The sequence below is a fragment of the Phacochoerus africanus genome, chromosome 6 (assembly GCF_016906955.1).
Source record: "Phacochoerus africanus isolate WHEZ1 chromosome 6, ROS_Pafr_v1, whole genome shotgun sequence".
Lineage (NCBI taxonomy): Eukaryota > Metazoa > Chordata > Mammalia > Artiodactyla > Suidae > Phacochoerus > Phacochoerus africanus.
In genome coordinates this window covers 125603260-125623047 of record NC_062549.1, presented here as the reverse complement: position 1 = coordinate 125623047, position 19788 = coordinate 125603260, and the positions used below count along the sequence as shown (strand labels likewise).

General features: G+C 51.4%; 1 protein-coding gene across 2 annotated transcripts in view; it reads right to left on the bottom strand.

Annotated features, from left to right (window-relative positions):
• Nucleotides 1-19788, bottom strand: part of TGFBR3 (transforming growth factor beta receptor 3) — a 200792-nt gene that overhangs the window by 36337 nt on the left and 144667 nt on the right. For both annotated transcript variants that reach the window (XM_047785319.1, XM_047785318.1), the window contains exons 5-9: nt 14224-14407; nt 9670-9838; nt 7548-7695; nt 2729-2918; nt 282-616 (exon numbers count right to left, since the gene is read on the bottom strand). In XM_047785319.1, coding sequence (XP_047641275.1) covers nt 282-616; nt 2729-2918; nt 7548-7695; nt 9670-9838; nt 14224-14407 — 1026 coding nt within the window. The remainder of the gene's footprint in view (nt 1-281; nt 617-2728; nt 2919-7547; nt 7696-9669; nt 9839-14223; nt 14408-19788) is intronic.

Sequence of the window (19788 nt, the reverse complement as noted above, 5' to 3'; positions counted from 1 at the left end):
TACGCCTTCCCAGCCCCCCCATCTCTCAACAGCCCAAGAATTGTGTTTGTTGGCCTTGGAAATGTGACAGCAAAATATTGACACACAAGGCTCTGGAACCCCCCTCACTGAGAACAACAGGAACCGGGTGAGAATCCCAGCCAAGGGGAAGTGAGCCCGTCCAACTGAGAAAACACTATCAAGCCTCCCGGGTTCAAAGTGAAAGAGCTGGAGGGAAACCACTACTGCAGACGGAGGCAAGGTGGGAGGAGGCCCATCTCGCTTTAAGGGACCACACTAACCTGGAGAGAATCTTTTTCTACGGCTACGAGCATCTTTTCACTGTCGCATCTGACTGACAGGGCGACATCCCTGCTCCCCTGCGCCTCCTGGGGCTCTCCAGGACCAGGAAGCAGCTGGATGCTGGGGACAACAGGGTCCTTTGGCCGAGGGAGCCTGTCTTTTCCTCCGTCCTGCCGGCCCCTCCTGGGGATATCAGGGAAAGGGAAGGGAAGGCCTCCATGCCGGCCGCCCCCTCCCCGGATGGGTGGGTGGTCCAGGACAGGCAGCGCGCCAGGGTCCAGCAGGATCTGGAGCTCAGGAGGGATGGTGTGGACTTCCTCATCGCTCATCTCCTCTGCGGGCAGAGAGGAAGACAAAGCATCAGCGCTTGAGGCCAGGCCCCAGTCGTCCCCGCGACAGGAGACAGGGCAGGTTGGCAAGGGGCGGCAGGTGTAAAGGCTCCCTTCACAAGCAACGTCCACAAGACACGAGGAGCCTGGAAGCCTGAACTCCAGTCCTGGAGGTCTTCCTAGTGGGCTGAGTGCCTCTGGCTAAGCGGCTCACTCCTCTGTGCCTTGGCTTCCCAGTATGTAAAATTAAGATGTTGGATTAGATCAGTGGTTCTCAACTTTGGCTGCGTGTTGAAATTGCTCTGGGAGCTTAAATATATATATATATTCCTATGCTCAGGCTGCCCCCCCAGGTCAAAACACAAAACAAAACCCCGAAAACGAAAACAAAAAACTGGGCTCTCTGGGGTGGTACCCAAGCGTTCTGTTTTAAAGCTCCCCATCTGATTCCAACAGGCAGCCAAGATGAAGAACCACTGGATTCGGTGATTTCTAACGTTCTCCGGCTATAAAAATCTACCAGTGGAATGTTATGTGGGACAATACTGTTCCATTCAATTGCCAATGAGATACTTCCCTTGAATGGAGAGAGTTTTTAGAACAGCTTCTCTAAAGATTTCATGAAACAATATTGGTATTCTAAAATTACTTGGCGGAGTTCCTGTTGTGGCTCAGTGGAAGCGAATCCAACTAGGAACCGTTGCAGGTTCGAGCCCTGGCCTCGTTCCGTGGGTTAAGGATCTGGCGTTGCCATGAGCTGTGGTGTAGGCTGTAGCTCCGATTGGACCCCTAGCCTGGGAACCTCCATATGCCGTGGGTGTGGCCCTAAAAAGCAAAAATAAATAAATAAATAAATGAAAGCACCATTAAAAAAAAAAAGAAAAAATTCCTTTGCTCTCTCCTTTCTGACTGCTGAGTTCTGGCAGGTGTGTCTGGGCACCTGGGCTTTTAGAACCTGGTCCCGAAGGAAGAAATAAAAAGCTGCCCAGGCAAACTCACTCACGCCTTCGGGCGAGACGGATTCCCATACAATCCCCCTCCGTGTTCTGCCATAGTCTTTCTTACTCGTTCTTTGCTTAAAAACTATTCTTCTTCAATATGCTTTGTCAGAGGACATCTTCAATACTCCTTTTGAAAAGGATGGCACAGTTGTGTGAGTCCAAAACCAGTCGGAGCTTTGGAGGTTTTAGCGTCTACACTGATAAAAAACTTTGTGACCACCGTGTGAGGTGGGTCCTGCTGTTTCCCCGTGTTACTGAGGAGGAACCTGAGGCTTAGCGGTTAGACAACTTCCAAACGGTGAACACATGGCAGGGCTGGGACTTGAACCTGTGCTCCTAATCTTTGTGCTATTGGCACTGCACTCCGTAGCCATACCAGGTGGTAAGCAAGAGATCTGGGGAATCAGAAAACCCGGGGTTCAAGTCTCACCATCTATAAGACTCTAGGAAAACCTCAAGATCTTGTGGGTATTTGGGGGGGGGGGGATTCTGGTTGTTGTTTTGTTTTTGTTATGGCCGTGTCCACAGCACGTGGATATTCCCAGACCAAGGATTGAATCCGAGCCACAGCAATGATAATGCCAACTCCTTAACCACTAGGCCACCAGGGAACTCCTTGGAAAACCTCAAGAACTTGTGAAGCCCTTGCCTCCTCCTCCATCAGAGTGGGGTCATAACTGCTGCCTTCTCTCCGGGTAAGAACGAGAAAGCAGAAGTGTTAGCCTTTGTGACTCTTTTCCTCTGAGAGTCAGCCGGATCTAAGACTTCTCTCCTGCAGCCCCAATGCCTCTGTGTCTCAGCCCCAAGTGATCATTACGCATCTCTGAGAAACGAATCCGGGCTAATTTCTCCTCAATAAAATCACAGTGGAAACCACCTCTAACCAAGTTCTCCAACACGCAATCAACTCTACGTCACTGGCGAATCTGTGTGACAGATGCTTTCCCCAAAATAATGTAGCACGATTCTAGATAACCTCAAGCTTTATAGTAAAAAAGAGTCAAAGGAATCATTAATATTTGCAACAGAAAAAGAGCATCATCTAAGTCAAAATGAGAGTTCTGCATTGGAAAATTTCATTTACAGGCTATTTTTACATACGCTAACCACTCTTACCATTGTTTTCAAGCCGAAGATGAAACCTGTTGGCCACAGGAGCCACCGTGTACGATGTTACTGGACTGTAGCCATTGTCCAAAGCCCACTTGAGCAGCTTCTCTTGGGTTGAAGGAATGTCATCTCTTACTGATTTGGTCATTATCATGGATCTTTCACTTTCTCTCCCAAAGCCAATACTGTTGGGAGCCTGTTAGAAAACGGAATAGGAAGATTTCGCTCACGAATCTATAAAATTACACAGGTCCTTAAATATCTGCAGCAAGTACATTCTACAGTGCATGTGAGAGAGTTATTTATTCTCTTGATTCCCTGTTTCTTTGGGCTGAGAACACTGATGAGAAACTCTTCACCAGCAGAGGAAGGACCATCTCCTCATGCTGGGTCGTCACACCGCGTGGGTTGCTCAGGTTGACACAAATGACGATCACGCTTTGCACTGGTTGACAATCTAAGTACCGCAAGTGCACCTAGCACGTCGCTACAGAGTTTCAATCATGGGCACACCTTTACCAAATATGTGCGACAAACTTTTCCTTGCGTTTATTTTATATGTAAAGTATGCAGATGTGAATGTCACGTGGCCCCAGACAGCTGTGCTCATCTTCCTGGGCCCTAGAGTCGTGTGAAAGAAGAGGCACAACCTGGTCACTTCACGGCGGAGACGGTCCCATCTTTGTAAACTACTGAATTCCACGCGGTGAAACCACCAATGCCTGCATTTCATTTACAATGTATGACCAATCTAGCCATCCTGGAATGGTAGCTATTCAACAAGTCTACGCACAGAATGTGCTTAGATTTTATTCTCTATTAATTAAGTTGCCATCCCTCTAGGTACCAATATTTTTCTCCGGCAATAGAAGTCTCAAAAGGAGCTTTCACTGGGTAATCAGTTATGAAATTCAAACTGAATGACGGAAATCTTTCCAGGAAAGGCTTCTGAGGAACAAGGACACAGGAGGCGCATTGCACATCACCTCCTGACGCCCAGCCCACGGCAGGGATCTCTCCGATGGGGAGGGAGCTGAATGCTGCGGGGGCCCCCAAAGGAAAGCCAACACATTTTCAACAACTGCTCAGCGGGGTGGAAGGCTCTTCCAGCAAGCAGATCATGCCATTTCATGCTGTAGAAAAATCACTTTAATTTCCGTGCCCAATTATTTTCTTCTGCACACATGCAGCATTTTTCCTAAATTCCGCATTTGTTTCCCATTCTGTTTGCCCCTGACATGACTAAATATTAATCCTTTCCCACTGGAAAAGCATAGTCGACTCACAGCCTTTCTGGTTGTGGGAGACGGGCCGAGGACACACGTGTTCAATTCAAAGCTTAAAGGATCACACACGGTATGTTTTTCTGCTACCTGAAGGGCGTATCTGAGGAGAAACTGCCCGACTGGCCAGTCACGACAGCACACGCCAAGGGACCCGAGAGCCTGAACCTAGTTGTGCAGCCATTTGCAAAAAACTCAGTTTCATGAGTTGGGATTATTCTACTCTGCATCATAATCAGAGAAAACTCCTTAGGGACAGAAGAGAGGCAGGGAGGGAGGGAGGAAGGAAACCAAAGTGAAGTCAGGAAGGACCCAACTTGTCCCCAGAACCTCTCGTGCATTGAGTCCGCTGAGCCAGCAGCAGCATCTTAGGCAGCGCTTCCTCCAGCCTTTCAAGGCCGGCAGCCCGTGGTTTGGGTTTTGGCTGGAGCCGCAGCCCTGGCCGAAACCACACGGCTCGGCCTCCTCCGCCCTTCACGTTGCTGGACAGCTGCGAAAATGCCCTATTTCCAGAATACTGTCGTCCCAACTGCCACCGGCCCGTTCAGACCAACACGGAATGGCTGTGTACACCTTCCCACAGCAACCCCAGGAGCTGTCGGCACAGCTTACTGATCACAGCTCGGGACTCCCAAGGCTGGACCTCTGCACATTTGTAAAGCAGCAGGTTTGGGACAAAGGCGGGCAAGCTGGTCCCCTGCGATGAGGGAATTCGTGATCCTGTATCTCGGGGGGTCCCCAGGCTTTTCCAGGGCCTCAGCAGCTACGCCGGGTGGGGGTGTTCGAGGGGGTCTCAAATTCCACGGCCACCTTTCCCAGCCCATCTTCCTGACAGATGACAAGCTGAGGAGGGTCTGAGAGCCTTCCCCCCGCCCCCCGACCACCCAACACACTTGCGTCAAAAGCGCTGGAGTCTGGAGGGGCACCTGGGGGAGGGCTTGGGCAGAGCCGGCAGTGCATGATCCCACTGGGAGTCAAAAACGTCTTTTCAAGGAAGAAGCTATCTCCAACCGTGAAGCCCCCAGGCCGCGTAAATAGTACAATGAGAAACTTCTAACAAGTTCCTCCATCTCCTCTTTTTTGCTTCAGAAGTTCTTCCAAAGGCATAACCCCCTTAAGGGATCTGATTTAAAAGCCAGAGCTGGGCATGGAGATGTGGGCACCTGCAGTAGTCCCAATCTTGCCCACAACACAACTCTGCATCTCTTTGGACCAGCCTGTCATTTAGAGGTTGCATTCTTCCCCCCCCCCAATACACACACGTTGATGCTCTTCTTTAGCTCTCTACCCCGTCAAGTTGCACACAATTCCTTTAGCAGACATTTGTCTTTGTTTTCACCTTGTTAACTCCTCCTACAGACAATTTTTTAAAGAGCTGCTTATGGAATGATATGAACCTCCTTTTTATGGCAGGCACTGTGCTAAGTGCTTTACATATATTATTTAATTCTCCTCCAAAATCTACGGAGACAGGCCTTACTATTCCTTTTGAGAGAGGGGGGGACCTGAGGCTCACAGAATTAGCACACGTAGCTGAGAACTCACCATGTGCAGGCAAAATGCACCTGTGCTTTAGATGAAATATGCATCTGACAAATACTTGTTGAGTGAATGAATGGCCCCTGCTGACCCTCCCGACACCTCTCAAGGTGCGTACGATCATTTGTACCCATTTCACAGATAAGGAAACCGTTCAGGGAGATTGCTCAGGATCAACTGGGAGAAATGTCAGTGAGAAATGGGATTTGAATCCAGCCCTGTCTGCCTGCAAAGCCAGGATTCTTTCCATAATTCTTTTTCTTAACAGGTAACTTTCCCTCCCAGTGCAGTCAGAGCTCACATCTGAGATGGGAGTTAAGAAATCGCAAAGCACGAAAGGGACTGGGAGAGTAAAAAGGACATCGTGAAACATTACCTAATTGTTTAGCAATGTTGTCAAGCATTGTCCAAAATTGGCCTGGAGCAGAAGTTCAGCCAAGGGGAGCGATACAAACAGCTCTTGCTTTGGGATGAGCAATCTCATTTCTAGCCTTTCCGATTCACTTGAGAAGTGGGGATGCTCGAAGCGACCTCCAGGACGGCCCTGGGCCGGGCGCGGGGACTCGGGGAGAGACAGAGCCTCTGCAGGGCAGGGCCAAGAGCGCATTTACACAAGGACTCCAGCAGGGGATTAAAACGGACCGTATGTGTTTGCCTTTCAAAGCATGATTCCCTTTCCTGTTTTTGTTATTCTGAAATGAAAAACATTCGCTTGGTGTGCCAGGCAGCACAGGCTGCAGCCCCTCCGGATCGCCAGCACCCTCACGCCGTGCCAGGGAAGGTAATCAAAACAGCTCTGACTTCAGAAAATCACTGCTGGGCTTTGTGCTCGGTACCAAATTAGTGTGTCACCATTACACAGGATGGCTTATTGGGATCCTCCCAAAGTTTCAAAAAAAACCAAACCAAACAAACAAACCCACAGGAACTAGAAACGATTACTTTAAAATTAGCATGCATGTGCTGGTGGCTTTGCTGCTGCCTCTGGCAGATGCTCGTACATGACGTTGCCAGGGGGCTGCTGGCTCTGCCACCGCTTTATCCCCCCGAATGAACAATAAGGACACCCAAGTCACCCCTCTCCCCAAATGCTGACAACGTAAAACCCATTCCAACTGATTCGATGCAGGTACTGAAAGAGGAACCGGCCACAGGTTTTTAAAAAGACAAGGCACAAAGATTGGAGCCCCCCAAACACAAAAAAGACGCTAAAGAGATCATTATCTTCTTAAAAATGAGGAAGGGGACGTCTTCTTTAACTTTCAACCTAGTGTGATCCACAGTCTGTCAAATAGTTAAATCTCTATAAACACACTTGAAAAAGATTCCTTTTACCAAATTCATTTCGGCATTCAACTTTTGAGGAAACCAGCTGCTATCTGCCTACCATGCCGCCCAGCTAAGCACATTAAGTCTGTTTCAGAAATGGATGCTCAGGGTACCACTGGGATGCTTTTCCAGTAGCATCTCATTAACCTCTGTGACTCTCTGTGTTTTACCCTTAGAAGTTAGAAGCAAGCCAAAAGACATGCCAATACAGGTATTTATCTCAAAGCCCCAAACGAGCTGGAGTCAGGTGGTCCCCCCACCCCCTTAAAGACCCAGCCCCAAAGCGGGGGCTGACTTCAGGACCATGACCCTGAGGCCCCTGCAGGACTCTCAGCCACGAAAGGCTTAACTGTCTTGACACCAAGACTGGAAAACACTTGCATACATTTCAGGAAATTCACCAACGAGGCAAGCGGAGTCCAGAGAGGTTAAGGGACTCGCTCAAGGTCACGGTCTGTAAATGGCAGCGTCTGAACTGACATCCGGGTCTGTGTTGACCTGAAAGGCCATGTTTTTAACCACCACACCCCCTGCCCTGGTCAGGAGAAGTCAAGGAGCAGCCTATTTTTTACAAAGGGAAAAATCCTGGAGAGAAACGTCATCAACGTAACAATAACCCACACGGCTCAAAAGACTGCCACTCCTCAAAACAAAGACATGCTCAACCAACTTACAAGAACTTTCAGATTTCCCTTAACATCGAAGGATTTGATCACCCAGTTGACGGATTTTTTGCACTTCAAGATCAGGATGAGATTTTTGACCAGTTCAGGATCCTTTCGAGAAGGTCTTATGTCAATTATTATATCCACCTGGAAAGCACTGTGAATGGAAAACAAAGGCAGCGTTACGACCCAAATGCCAGAAAGTTGCAACTCTCTCCCCTCTTCCAAGTCTTCATGTTCCCAGTGTCTGGCCAGTTGATTAAAAAGCTGGAGTGGGTCCCAGGCAAATGACATGTGCAAAACAGATTGTTAGTGCACACATAACAAAACAGTTTTACATAACAATAGAAAATGTGCCTGCAGATAATTAGACCCTAACATTTTTCTCCTCCTTGGAAAAAAAAGGTGGTTCCTTAATGCAGCCACTGTTTAAAATGGACTTGGACACACCAAAGAGTTTACTTTTGAAGCAGAATCACTGCACTTTTCAGCCTCTAACACTTTCAATGTACAACATTTTCATTTGCCAGCTGCTCAAAATCCTTCAAAACCAGAAGCGGGTGACGGTTCAGTGATTAGAAGGTGCCAGGGTGGACAGAAAAGGGAGGCATGGAGGCGAAAGAAAAAAGTTAAGTACCTTCAGAGTAGAATAAGAGGCCAAGGGCTAGAGAATTTCTTGACTTATGTAAGGTTTGCTTAAGCCATTAACATTTGTTACAAAACCCTATCTGCATTTACTTTCCCCAAATTCTGGATATACAGTTATGCAAATAAAAAAACCAGATGTCAACCAAGTGATCACTGGAAAGTTAATGAGCACAACCCAAACTTCTAAGAAGCCAGCACAAAAGAGGATTTTTACCAAAGAATAACATCTCCGTCATTTTGGATTTAGGGGAAAGTCTTTATTTCCATCTCGGTTTTACACACTCGTGAAGCATAAAATGAATGATGGACTCCAAGGAAGCCTTGGGCTTAATATCTAAGCGCATGTGCCAAATCTCTTCCCCCCACTTTTAATTTTCCCCGGAATCCTTCCCATGGGACAGGATGGAATCTTTACCAAAACTGATCTCTGATTTATTGACTTTTGAAATCAAAGTCTGATGAGAAGTTCAACGGTGCAATCCCTGCACAATATAAGTTACGTTTGAATTCACTGGCCCACAGGAAACGTAGCCCAAAGTGGGAGAAGGTCTACCTCTCTTTCTTTGATTTTAAATCCCCTCATCATTCTTGATAGGAAGAGTTAAATTTCCAGTCCTGGTGCAGGACGCTGAGGGTGGGAGAGAGGCAATGGTATTCAGTGGCTCTTTGGTGCATCACCATGAAGGGCCACTCCCCCCTCCCCACAGCTTTGAAATAAACATACTGTGTGCAAAAGTGTTTTGGGGACACTCGAAACAATTTCGTTTAAAAAACATACTATTGTTAAAATGATAAGTTTGATCATAAGGTCCATTTTGTATTTTTTCTCATCAGGGATAACCTCCGTCAAAGGAGATAGCAACGGGCAAGCGTGACGGTGTCCTATGGTACAGTCGGCCCTCGGTACCCGCGGGTTCCACACTGGCAAATCCAACCAACCACAGGCAGAAAATCCCGGGCAAAAAAATTCCACGAAGTTCCAAAAGGCAAAACTGGACCTTCCCGTGTACGGGCGACTATTTATATGCCATTTGCTTTGTAGTCACGACTATTTACAAGACATGTACATCGTATTAGGTATTGTAAGTAATCTAGAGGTGATTTAAAGTATACAGGAGAATATTATATGCAATACGATGCCATTTTCTATGAGGGACTTGAGCATCTCTGGATCTGAGTATTGGAGAGAGACCTGGAACCAGTCCCCCGCAGCCATCAATGCACAGCCATACCAAGGCGTCCAGGTCAGGCTTCAGGACCTCATCTGACATACACGGCATCTAGAGACAGAGGCAGCAATAACACACACCCCGGGACCTGACTCCCCTCCGCAGAGCCTGCGTGAAGCTCCCCAGAGCCTTGGAGGCTCCCTCTCTCTCGCCCAGGGCGGGCTGAGCCAGAGTCACACTGGGTCCCCCCAGATCTTTGCTCTTGCCTCCCGTCAGTTCAGAAAACGCCCGAAGGCAACGCACCGGTCACCCACCTGTAGGGGTTCGAGTTGGGGGCGATCAGCTCGATGACGTGCACCTCCTTCTCCTGGGGCCGGCCGGACACCACGCAGCCCTCTGCCGGTTTGGGCTGGAGGTACTCGGCGAGGTAATTGAGGGAGAGAAAGTTCTTCCCTATGCTGCACGTGGGAGGGAACACTTGATCTGAAAAGGAAAGAGACACATTGAACCGTGTGGGAACCAGACTGCAAAGAATGTGACCGTGACACGGCGCAAGTGCAGGACACTGGCGGCCACACGCGCCAAGGAGAGGCTTCCGAGTCCACAAGCTCCGCCCTGAAACGCCTTCGCTAGGGTCACCGGCGGTCTCCCACCGACCTACTCGGGCGGCCTCTTTCGGCCTCCGGCCCCTCCTTTCCTCTTGTCTGTGACTCTGCCTTGCCCTCACCCATCTCCCTGGACCTGTCTTTCCGTCTCGCACTGGTTCTTCCTCCTCTGCTCATCCTTTCAATGCCGCGGTCCTTCATCTTCCGAGCATATCACAAGCCACCTGCTTGACCCCATCCAGGGAGTCTGATTCAGAAGATCTAGGTGGGACCTAGGAAGTTTTCTTTCTGAAAAGCTCCACAGTTAATCCTGATATAAGCCAAGGCCAAGAGCTTCGGTTCCTTGCTCAAACCTCTTTTTACCTGGTTTTCGTCCCAGCAGATGCTCTCAGTCACTCCCTCGGCCTCCACTTATACCTCGATCACAACCCCTCTTCTGAGCCACAACCGGCACGGTCACCGGTCTAGCAAGACCTTCCACCGAAAAACCCAATGGCTGTTTCGTCAACATGCTCAGCACTGAATCCAACCACCCAGCCGAGACCCCATGAGGCTCCTCTTGGCTATTTGCTATTTCGATCTATAGAAGAACCAGTGACTTAATTAATTCTCTGGCTCACCACGTAGAATTAACCAGTCCTTCCTATTTATTCCTCACGGCAATTTATATTCTGAAGGCGGAAGGTGGACGTTTGGGGAAAAGCACTCAGGGCAGCCTTCATTCCTTCCCACCGTCCTGACACAGACCACGAATGCTTAGATGGCACCTGATAGTTTGCGAGGTGCTCTCGCAAGCATGACCTCACCGCGCCGAGGGCTGCGCCCCACCTCCCCCACGGAAAGTGATGCAAGTACCACGTGTCTGAAGATACTCCCCCAACGGCACATGCTACTTACACAGCACTGTGGGTGATGGGATTTCCATCCCGCGGTTTAAATGTTTAAACAGAACTTGACACTGCTGGCCATGTGACAGCTGGGACCAGTGTCAAGGAAGTTCTAGGTGTAGCAAACTTTTTTCACAGGGGTAATTAATCAGAGCCCTGGCACTTTCATGAAACAGACTCCTGCCTTTTGCATTTAATGGACAGGATGCCAGGGTTCAAAGTCATATGCAAGTCTCACTCAGGATGAGGCATCAGCCCAGCAGGTCTCAAGATGGGGTGGGCACCTCCTGCCCCTGCCCGGCCCCTGCCCAGCTGTGCCACCTCCCCTGGGCTGAAGTCCATGACGCACACGGTGGCATCCTGGCTCCGAGCACACAGAGCCCCCAGGGCCAGCTCTAGAACAGAGGGGACCGGAGGGGTTCATGAGGCCCCTGCTTGGAGGTGCGCTCAGGATGAAGTCCTGGCTCTGGAGTCTGTACTCTTCCCTGAAGCCCCCCAGGAGGGAAGGGGCCAGGCAGGGCTCCGTCGCCGGCTCAGGCTGCTGGGCGGCCTCCCTGCGCAGCTGCAGAGGGTTTGCCAGACGAGCAGAGGAAGGCGGCACGCCCTGCAGCTGCAGCTGCGGAGGCCTCCCCCAGGTCCCAGGATGCAAAGTGACATTGGGGTGGCAAGGCTGCAACCTAGTCCAGAATCAGAGGGCGTGTGAAGGGGTCACGGACAGGGTAGCCCAGAACCCCAGAGACCAGGCTCCCCCGGGCCTCCGGCCTGTGCGTGCGGTTCATAGGTGTGCCCGGCGTGCACCTGGCACACGCACAGGCTTCCGGAATTAACAAACAACAGGGTGAGATTTGAGACAAGTAACGAGCCACGCACCCACGCGGTGACCCTCCGAGGCCACGAGGAAAGGTTTAATTGTTTCAGAGTTGCTGTTGTTAAGGGCTGAAGTCCCAGATGCCATGGTTCCCGAGCTGAATAAGCTGATGGCTTTTGGTTGCGTGTGTAGGCATGTGTGTGGTTTGTTCTCTCCCCCAGGTGACCTTCCGCACGCCTGGCATCAGAACTCACAGGCAACTGCCAAGCAGAAAGAAACCACAGAGGGGAATCCCCGCGCAGAGGCCTGGCAGCTCTGGGGGAGGGGAGGCCTCGTGCGCCTCTGTATTTTAGGAAGGACTGACAAGTGACTCCGAGAGCTAGAACACTAGCTAGCACCCGGGGGCAGTGTACACACCCCATTTTCCTGCTGTGGAAACTGAAGCTCTGATGGCCAATCAGAGTGCTGCCTGGAGCCTCACAGGTAAGGAGAGCAGCTGGGCGCAGAACCGAAAGCCCTGGTTCTTCCCCTCTGGGTCTAGGGGATGGAACAGTGGTTCTGAAACGTTAGACTCACCTGGAGTACCTGCTAAATAAAATGCAGGTGGCTGGACCCTGGACCCACCCCCAGAGATTTTAATTCAGGTGGTCTGGGCCGGGCCTGAGAACTGCATCTCTACAAAGTTCCCAGGGGATGAGGATGCTGCTGGAGCAGGACCGCCCTCTGAGACCCCCAAGGGCCGAGCAAGAGAAGGCTCATGGCCGTGGATCCCAGCTCCTTTGGGTGGAGACAGGTCAGGTCTGGGAAAGCCACGGATGAGGCGTGCCCAGCAGAGTCCAATCCGGGGTGACAGACGACATCGCCTAGGGATCCACCAACCCAACAGGTCCCTCACTGCCCCAGCTGCTCCTCCCCATGGTGGGGACCCGTGAGTTCTAGCTAGCCGGTGGCTTGGAGTCAAGGTTCAGGGGCTCCAAAGGTGTCGCCAAGGAGTTAACCACTTTCTTCCTGGGAAGGACACGAGATCCCTGAAGTTCCTCCCGCCCCAGAGTTTGCAGCCATGGAGAAGCCACTGACCCCTCATTCTCCTCCACAGAAGCTCGTGCACTGCTGAGGACAGAGCCCGGCGTTCCGTGTGTGACCATCCCACGAGGGTCAGCAGTGTGTTCTTTCACCCACCAGAATCCTGCTTCAGGAACGGAGGCCAGGGGCCAGGGCTCAGAATATTTATTAAAAGAGACTTTTTCTTTTGTCCCAATGGGACCTGACCTCTATTATGAGGGACCTTGATAAGAGTTTAATAACAAACCTCAGTTTTTTGAACCCAATCCTCACCTAAAACTCCTCCCTCTACTCAGCAAGTCCTTCCATCCAGGTAGCCCACCTTCATGTTTAAGTTCTGCTTATTTGGCTAAGATTTCAAATGCAGCATCAGGCAATAAGCATCAGACTGCAGGGTCAGGAAACCGGAGTTTAGTTCTGGCTTTGCTGCTTGCTAGTAATGTGGATTTGAGCAAGTTAGATAAGCCTCCACTAACCCCTCTGCAAAATGGGGTGAATCAGGGTTTCCTCTGAGGATCACTGGCAGGATTAAGGGGGCTGCGCGTGAAGGCACCTGATGTGGTCTCTGCACACGGCCCGCACTCGAGGTCGGGGCCCGCCGTGTCCTGCATCCGACTCGACACACATCCCAGATCCGAAAGCAGACTGGGAACGAGCACATTCAGTAACTGCCCCGGGCTGCACGCTGCCCATGGAAGAGGTGACGCGTGCCGAAGAGCTCAGAAGAAAGCCGATGGGCCCCGGAGATCTGAGATGCCATTTTCACATCATCACCTGACTAGGACAAGGGCCCATTCACAAGAGCTGTTATTTCTAGCAACTTCTTCGAGAGCTGCAAATAGACTCAACTAAAAATAATGATAAAGAAGTTATTTAAGAAATCACTTGCTTTCAAAATTGAGTCACCAGATATTTATATCCCTCTGCAGGGCAAGGAAATTAAAACGGGCAACTTCTTATCAAGGCTAAACAGTTCCTTTCTCCAATAATGTGTCCTTGCCACAGGCATTTGCAGTAAAAATACACACAAACACTTTTCCTCTGCTATTGTCCAAATGTAACTGAGGTCTCAAGGCCATAAACGGACATTGGCTTCAGGTGGTTGCCGAATAACGGGTCAGAGGAAGCACTCCTGGTTGACCCATGCTGCCCACTTTCCTGCATCCACCGGTTGTCCCTCCTTCCCCGCCTCCCCAGCTTCTCGGCCTCCACTCGCTCCCGACTGGTGTGAGTGGGTGTCTTCTTAACTCCCCCATGACGACCTCCGCCTCTCCCCACTCGGCTCCTGCTCACGTCTCCCCCACTTCCGTTTCCATTCTGTCTCCTCAGAAGGAAAAGGGGACGGAGGGGACATGTGGGGAGCAGGCCCGGTGATCGATCCCTCGGGTCCCTGCCCATTCCAGCAGCCCGTAATTCCCGCATCCCTTGCCCTCACCACCTGGGCTCCGAAAAGAAAACAGCCGATTGTCATCAATCAGTCCTCAATCAAAACCACATCAAATTTACCTTCCCCCACTTTAATGTAAATGTTTCTTGCTATCTTGAGTTCGGTGAATGACGTGACGGCCCCATACTCCTTTCGGGCCCAATTTAACAGGTGTTCGTTTCCATGGGGGAAGTTCCTTTCCTCTGTTTCTGCTGACAAGGAGAAGTTTCCCGAGGAAAAATGGACCACAGAGCCCTCGGATACCTACAAGAAAGGGAATTGTGTATTTAGTGTCATGCAGGCTCCTGGGACTGAATCATAATTAGAGAAAGCACGTGTCAGACAATGAATGGATATCTGTCCATCCAACGTCTTCCCTTCGTTATACAGGCAGACCGTGGTGTTTCAGCAGCTGATTCAAGCTGTCATCCCAGGCTTACGTCCCCAGGTCATGACGAACCTACAAACAATGCAGGCTGTTCCTCCCAATGTCTAAAGAACGTTCTGAGGAGAGACCCCAGAATGCCCTGGGAGGGATCACGAAACTCGCCTTTGCCGTTTTCCAGAAATCTAAACTGAAGGCCAACCTTTCAAGTAACGTGTCGCAAGTCAAGTGGAAAGCCCTGGTGAGTGTTTCCAGGGGTTGGTAACGGGCCTCAGGACCAGCGCAAGGGATCCCGAAGGGATGCTCGCAGGAACACGAGAAGCATCTGAACTTGACGTCCAAGTCTCCCACAGCGGCAGCCTCTGCCAGCAGCCCCCATGGCGGGAACAAGGCCAGAGTCCCCTTGCTCTAAGGTCTCCGAGCACTGAGATCGAAGGACACCCAGGCTTCTGCCAGTCTTCTGCTATGTGACAGTACTTCCTCGTGGGGAGATGAGCGTGTATTACAGGTGATGGTCTCAGACCCCCAAGTTCCCATAGATTACACAGGCTAGAGGCTGCTGGGCTGATCCTTATAAAACTTTCCGGATGATTTATGCAAATCCCACATTTTTGCCGGGTGTATTTAGACCATCGCTGACCTCGCATTCTCAGGGCGTAGATAATCAACACAGACAATGGTCATCTCGGGGCCGCAGTGCCATTACATTCAGCTGCTGGTGAAAAGGTGCTTGTCCTCGTTACTGAACATTTATAACCAACTTTTATCACTGTCAGAGCGGAACCTCAAAACGTGAGCAAAAGGGCCTACAAATTCCCAAGCCATAGAGCTATGCATGTGCTGGTTTAAATTTCATCTTAACAACGGAACCACCCTAAGATCCAGCAATTGCACTTCTGGGTATTGACCTGAAGAAAACGAAAACACTAGCTGAAAAGATGCCTGCGCCCTCCTGTTGACGGCGGCATCCTGTCTAATAGCCAAGACGGGAAACCGCCGAAGTGTCTCTGGTTAAAGATGTGGCATAGATACAATGGAATATTGAATCCATAAAAAGGATAAGAGCTTGTCCTTTACAATAACGTAGATGGGCCTCCCGGGCCTTATGGTAAGTGAAACAAATCAGACAGAGAAAGACCAATGCCGGGCGATCTTCCTTATAGGCAGAATCTAAAACAAACAAAACAAAAAATCACATTCACAGATACTGAGAACAGACTGGTACTAGCCAGAGGCGGGAGGCAGGGGGTGAGTGAAATCGGTGACGGGGTCAAAAGGCACCAACTTCACGTTATAAGATAAGGAAGTCATGGGATGTGACATACAGCATAGGGACTGCAGCCAGTAGGGCCGCGTGGCATGTGTGAAAGCTGCTAAAGACAGTAGGTCTTAAAAGTTCGTTCTCATCACAAGACAACTAATTCTGTACGTATGGTGACAGCCGTTAACGAGACTCTGCGTGGTGCTCATTTGACTTCTATACAAATATTGAATCATTACGTTGAACACTTGACACTAATGTTTTCTGTGTCAATTACACCGCAATAAAAATTTTCTCACATTAGCCATCATTAACAAAAAGCCCGGCGTTTCTGAAGTGGTTACAGTCAGCCTAAAAGGCTGATTGAGGGCAGGGATTCTGCTTCCAGCTCTACCCTGTAGAGCAGCATTTTGAACTTGAACACGTACAAAATACTTACTCACATTCACCCTGCCGTGCGAGGCATTAATGCGTTCTCTCGAGCTATGTGTACGTACACTTTTTAAATGCTAGCAAAGAAGTACTTCCCCGAATTGTTCCCTCGCCTACTGGTGCTGTGGTTTCTTGGCGGAAAACTAGAAGCATCTGAAGAGTTTCTAACTACCCCGAGGTCCAGGCCATGCCCTCAATCAATGAGACTCTGGGGTGGGGAGCCAGGCTTTAGGATTGTTTTAGGGCTCCCCGGATGGTTCCAATGCTCAACCACAGCTGAGCAGCCTGACCTTCATGGGTACCGAAGGCCACAGTTGGAAAAGTCAGCGTGGGCACCTCCCAGCTCCCTCTGCACCCGTGGTTCTTAAGCAGGGGCCCTCCTGTCCCCTGGGGGACGTTTAGCAATGGCCGAAAATGATTCTGATGGTCCCTCCTGGGAGGGAGAGCTTCTGGCATCGAGTGAGCAGAAGCCAGGGATGCTGGGAAACGCCCTACAACACACAGGGCAGCCCCACGACCAAGAATTCTCTTCAGTGTCGACAGCACCACGACCGAGAAACCCTGGCCGATGCTTCGGACTCACCGAATGTTACCACCACTCCAACGGGTACTGGATCCCGGCACTGGATCCCCCGAGGGACAGTGCTTTCTGCCCCAGAAACTGGGTTGTTTGGGGCTTGCATCGGCTTCGGGAACTCTGAACCATCACTAACAAGCTGGCTGCGGACCAGGACCACCAACGACATTTAGCCTTCGCTGCACATCTCCATAAAGCGCTACTAAGTGTGGCAGTGACATTTGCTACCTGTCCTGGTGCCAGTTTTAAGGAAAACCAGCAGGCATCCTTTTGCTTGAACCTTGTTTTGACTTCACTGGCCTACGAAAAAGCTCCTGAACCATTTAGGTTGTAGCCAAACAACCTACGTGTTAATGCTTAGTAACTCACCGACACGGAACTTCAAACAATCTGACCTAAGCACTATAATAAAATCTTTCCGCTGAAAAGCACTTGTGCTAAAAAGTCATCTTTATAAAGCCGGTCACAGACAAAACCCACCACGGTCCAGAGGCCTCTGTCCCCTGCCAGCACAGTTCTGAGTGTGACGAGGGCAACTAAGAGAAGCGGGGGGACCAGCCGGGAACTACTCTGAAGTCAGGAAACGCAATGCCATGGCACCGCCGATTCTTCGAGAAGGGGCAGCGCCTGCCCGATCCCTCCTCGCACCCTCAGGTGTGTCTTCTCCAGGCCCAGCAGCAGCACAGGTCCCACCTGCAGGGCTGAGGACTCTGGACAGGAGTCAGCTGCCACTCGCAGGTGCGTTCCAGCGAGAGGACAGCGACGCTGCTGGCAGTGAATGTCCCCACTGCGGGGCCATGGAGATTTCCTGCCACGGGAGGGGATGAGCCTGACCTCCTTCTCCGCGCAGCCAAAGGCCTCCTCCAACCCTGCTGAGGCCTACAAGGTAGTGTTACTCCCCCGCCCCTCGGGGCCACCCATGAGGTGGGCCACCCATGAGGTAGGCCACGCTGCTGTCCACGGCCCAGAGGAGAAAACCTCAGAGAAAATAAGGGCTTCCCCAAGGTCAGAGGATCGGCCCCTGGGCCAGACCAGACAGGACACCTGGGACTCCCGGTCCCCACTGGCTGCTGCCTAGACCCTTCCAGAAAGAAGACCTCGCCCACTCGCGAGGCAGAAGGGCTCTGTTCTTCCTTTCTACCTGTAAGATCGCCTTCCACCTGCTTGTCTGAGCTGTGCCTTCCAGACCAGAGAGTCCCTGCCTCTTTCTTCCACGAGTCAAGCCCTCGGAGATCTGAAGACGTCGCTTGACCCTGACCATGACCCCTCCTCGGCGCAGCATCCCCGGCCCCCAGCTCCTCCCCAGACACCACGGTGGGCAGATCTTCATCGGCATCAGTGGCGCCTGGGACACGGGGGGTTCGGGGTGTGGTGTGACAAGAGACTGTGAAGGCTGGCTTTCAGGTCGCTGACCTGACTGAGCAGCGGGGTGCCGGATACCTGGTCAAACACGCGTCCGAGTATCTGCGTGAGAGTGCTTTGGGTGAGATCAACATTTAGTCAGTAGACCAAGGAAAACGAGTGCCCTTCCTGATGTGGGTGGGCCTTACCCAATCAGTCAAAGGCCCGAAGAGAGCAAAAGGCTGCCCCTGCGCCTGGGGAAGACAGCGCTCTCTTGCCTGACAGCCTTGAACTGGGCCAGCATCTTCCTCCTGGTTCTACAGCAGCAGCTGCCCTTGGGGTTGAAACTGGGAAACTGACTCTACAGAATTCAGACTTGCTAGGTGCCATAACCATGTGAGCCAATTCCTTAAAACAGACAGAGAGATAGGTAGATAGATACATGGACGGACAAACAGACAGACAGACAGACAGACAGACAGATAGGTGAAGCCACGGCATGAGGCCTCTACGGTCAGGCCACTCAAGATGGCTGCTCCCTTGCTCTCGGTACGTCTGCTGCCTGACCAGGACCTGCTTCACTTCAACCTGTTCACACGGCTGACCTTCCCAGGACGTGCCCCAGACCCCAGCTCGTGGGGGTACTCAACGGCGCAGTGAGGGCTGTGCCCCTCTGCTGGTTTCCCTGGTAACTAATGAGCCAACCTGCTGTAATCTCCCTATAACCGGCCATGCCCCCCTCCCGGAGTGAAAACTGCCACCATGTCCTGCCCGCCATCAGCCACACACGGTGGGGTGTCGCTCCAGGACCTGCCCCAGACGTGTCAGCACCCCTATCCATGGAGCCACCGCCGTCTCGTTGCTGACTCTGGCTGGTCCTTCCGTCCCAAAGTGGGACAGGCATGGACCTCGCAGGCCCGTGGGCGCATGCAGCCCACCAGGGCCCAAGGCCACACGACCTTTATGTCGGCGGTGCCCTGCTCGTACCTCCCATTCGTTCACTGATGCTCTAAACATTCGTCCAGCAAGTGTTTACCGACGGCCCGGCGCTGGGGCGGTGGGCGAGGAGGCGACAGACAGATTCCCTGCCTCTGCGGCACGGACAGTCTAATAAGGAGGTCAGAGTGAAAACATAAGCGCTGAAAACACGCGTCAGGAGGGCCACGGGTGTAGACAGAGGCGAGCAGAGGGCGCTGCCTGGAGGTGCTGCGACCAGGAGTCTCTGAATCAGGACCTGAAGGAGCCGTGGGGGTGGCTGGAGCCCGGGGGGAGGGGGCGGGAAGGAGAACAGGCCAGGGGGCCGGCAGGTCCAGCAGGACCGCGCAGAGCGTGGGTAAGGACTGTGACGTCTAGTCTAGATGGGATCAGCTGCCACTGAGAGTTCACGAAAACGTCTAACAAAGGTTTTCACAGGATCACGCTGGCTGGTATGGCTGGTCTACACTGAAGGGAGACGAGCAGGAGACCATAGGAGACTCTGGAGTAATCCAGGGAAGAAAGAACAGCAGCTCACACCGGGGAGCTGACAGTACCTAAAGCCGCAGGTCTTCGTTTGATCAGCTCGAGGCTCTTGGCATCCTTCCAATATGAACCAGTCTTCTTTCTTTCCTTCTTTTTATGGCCGCCCTTGTGGCACATGGAAGCTCCCA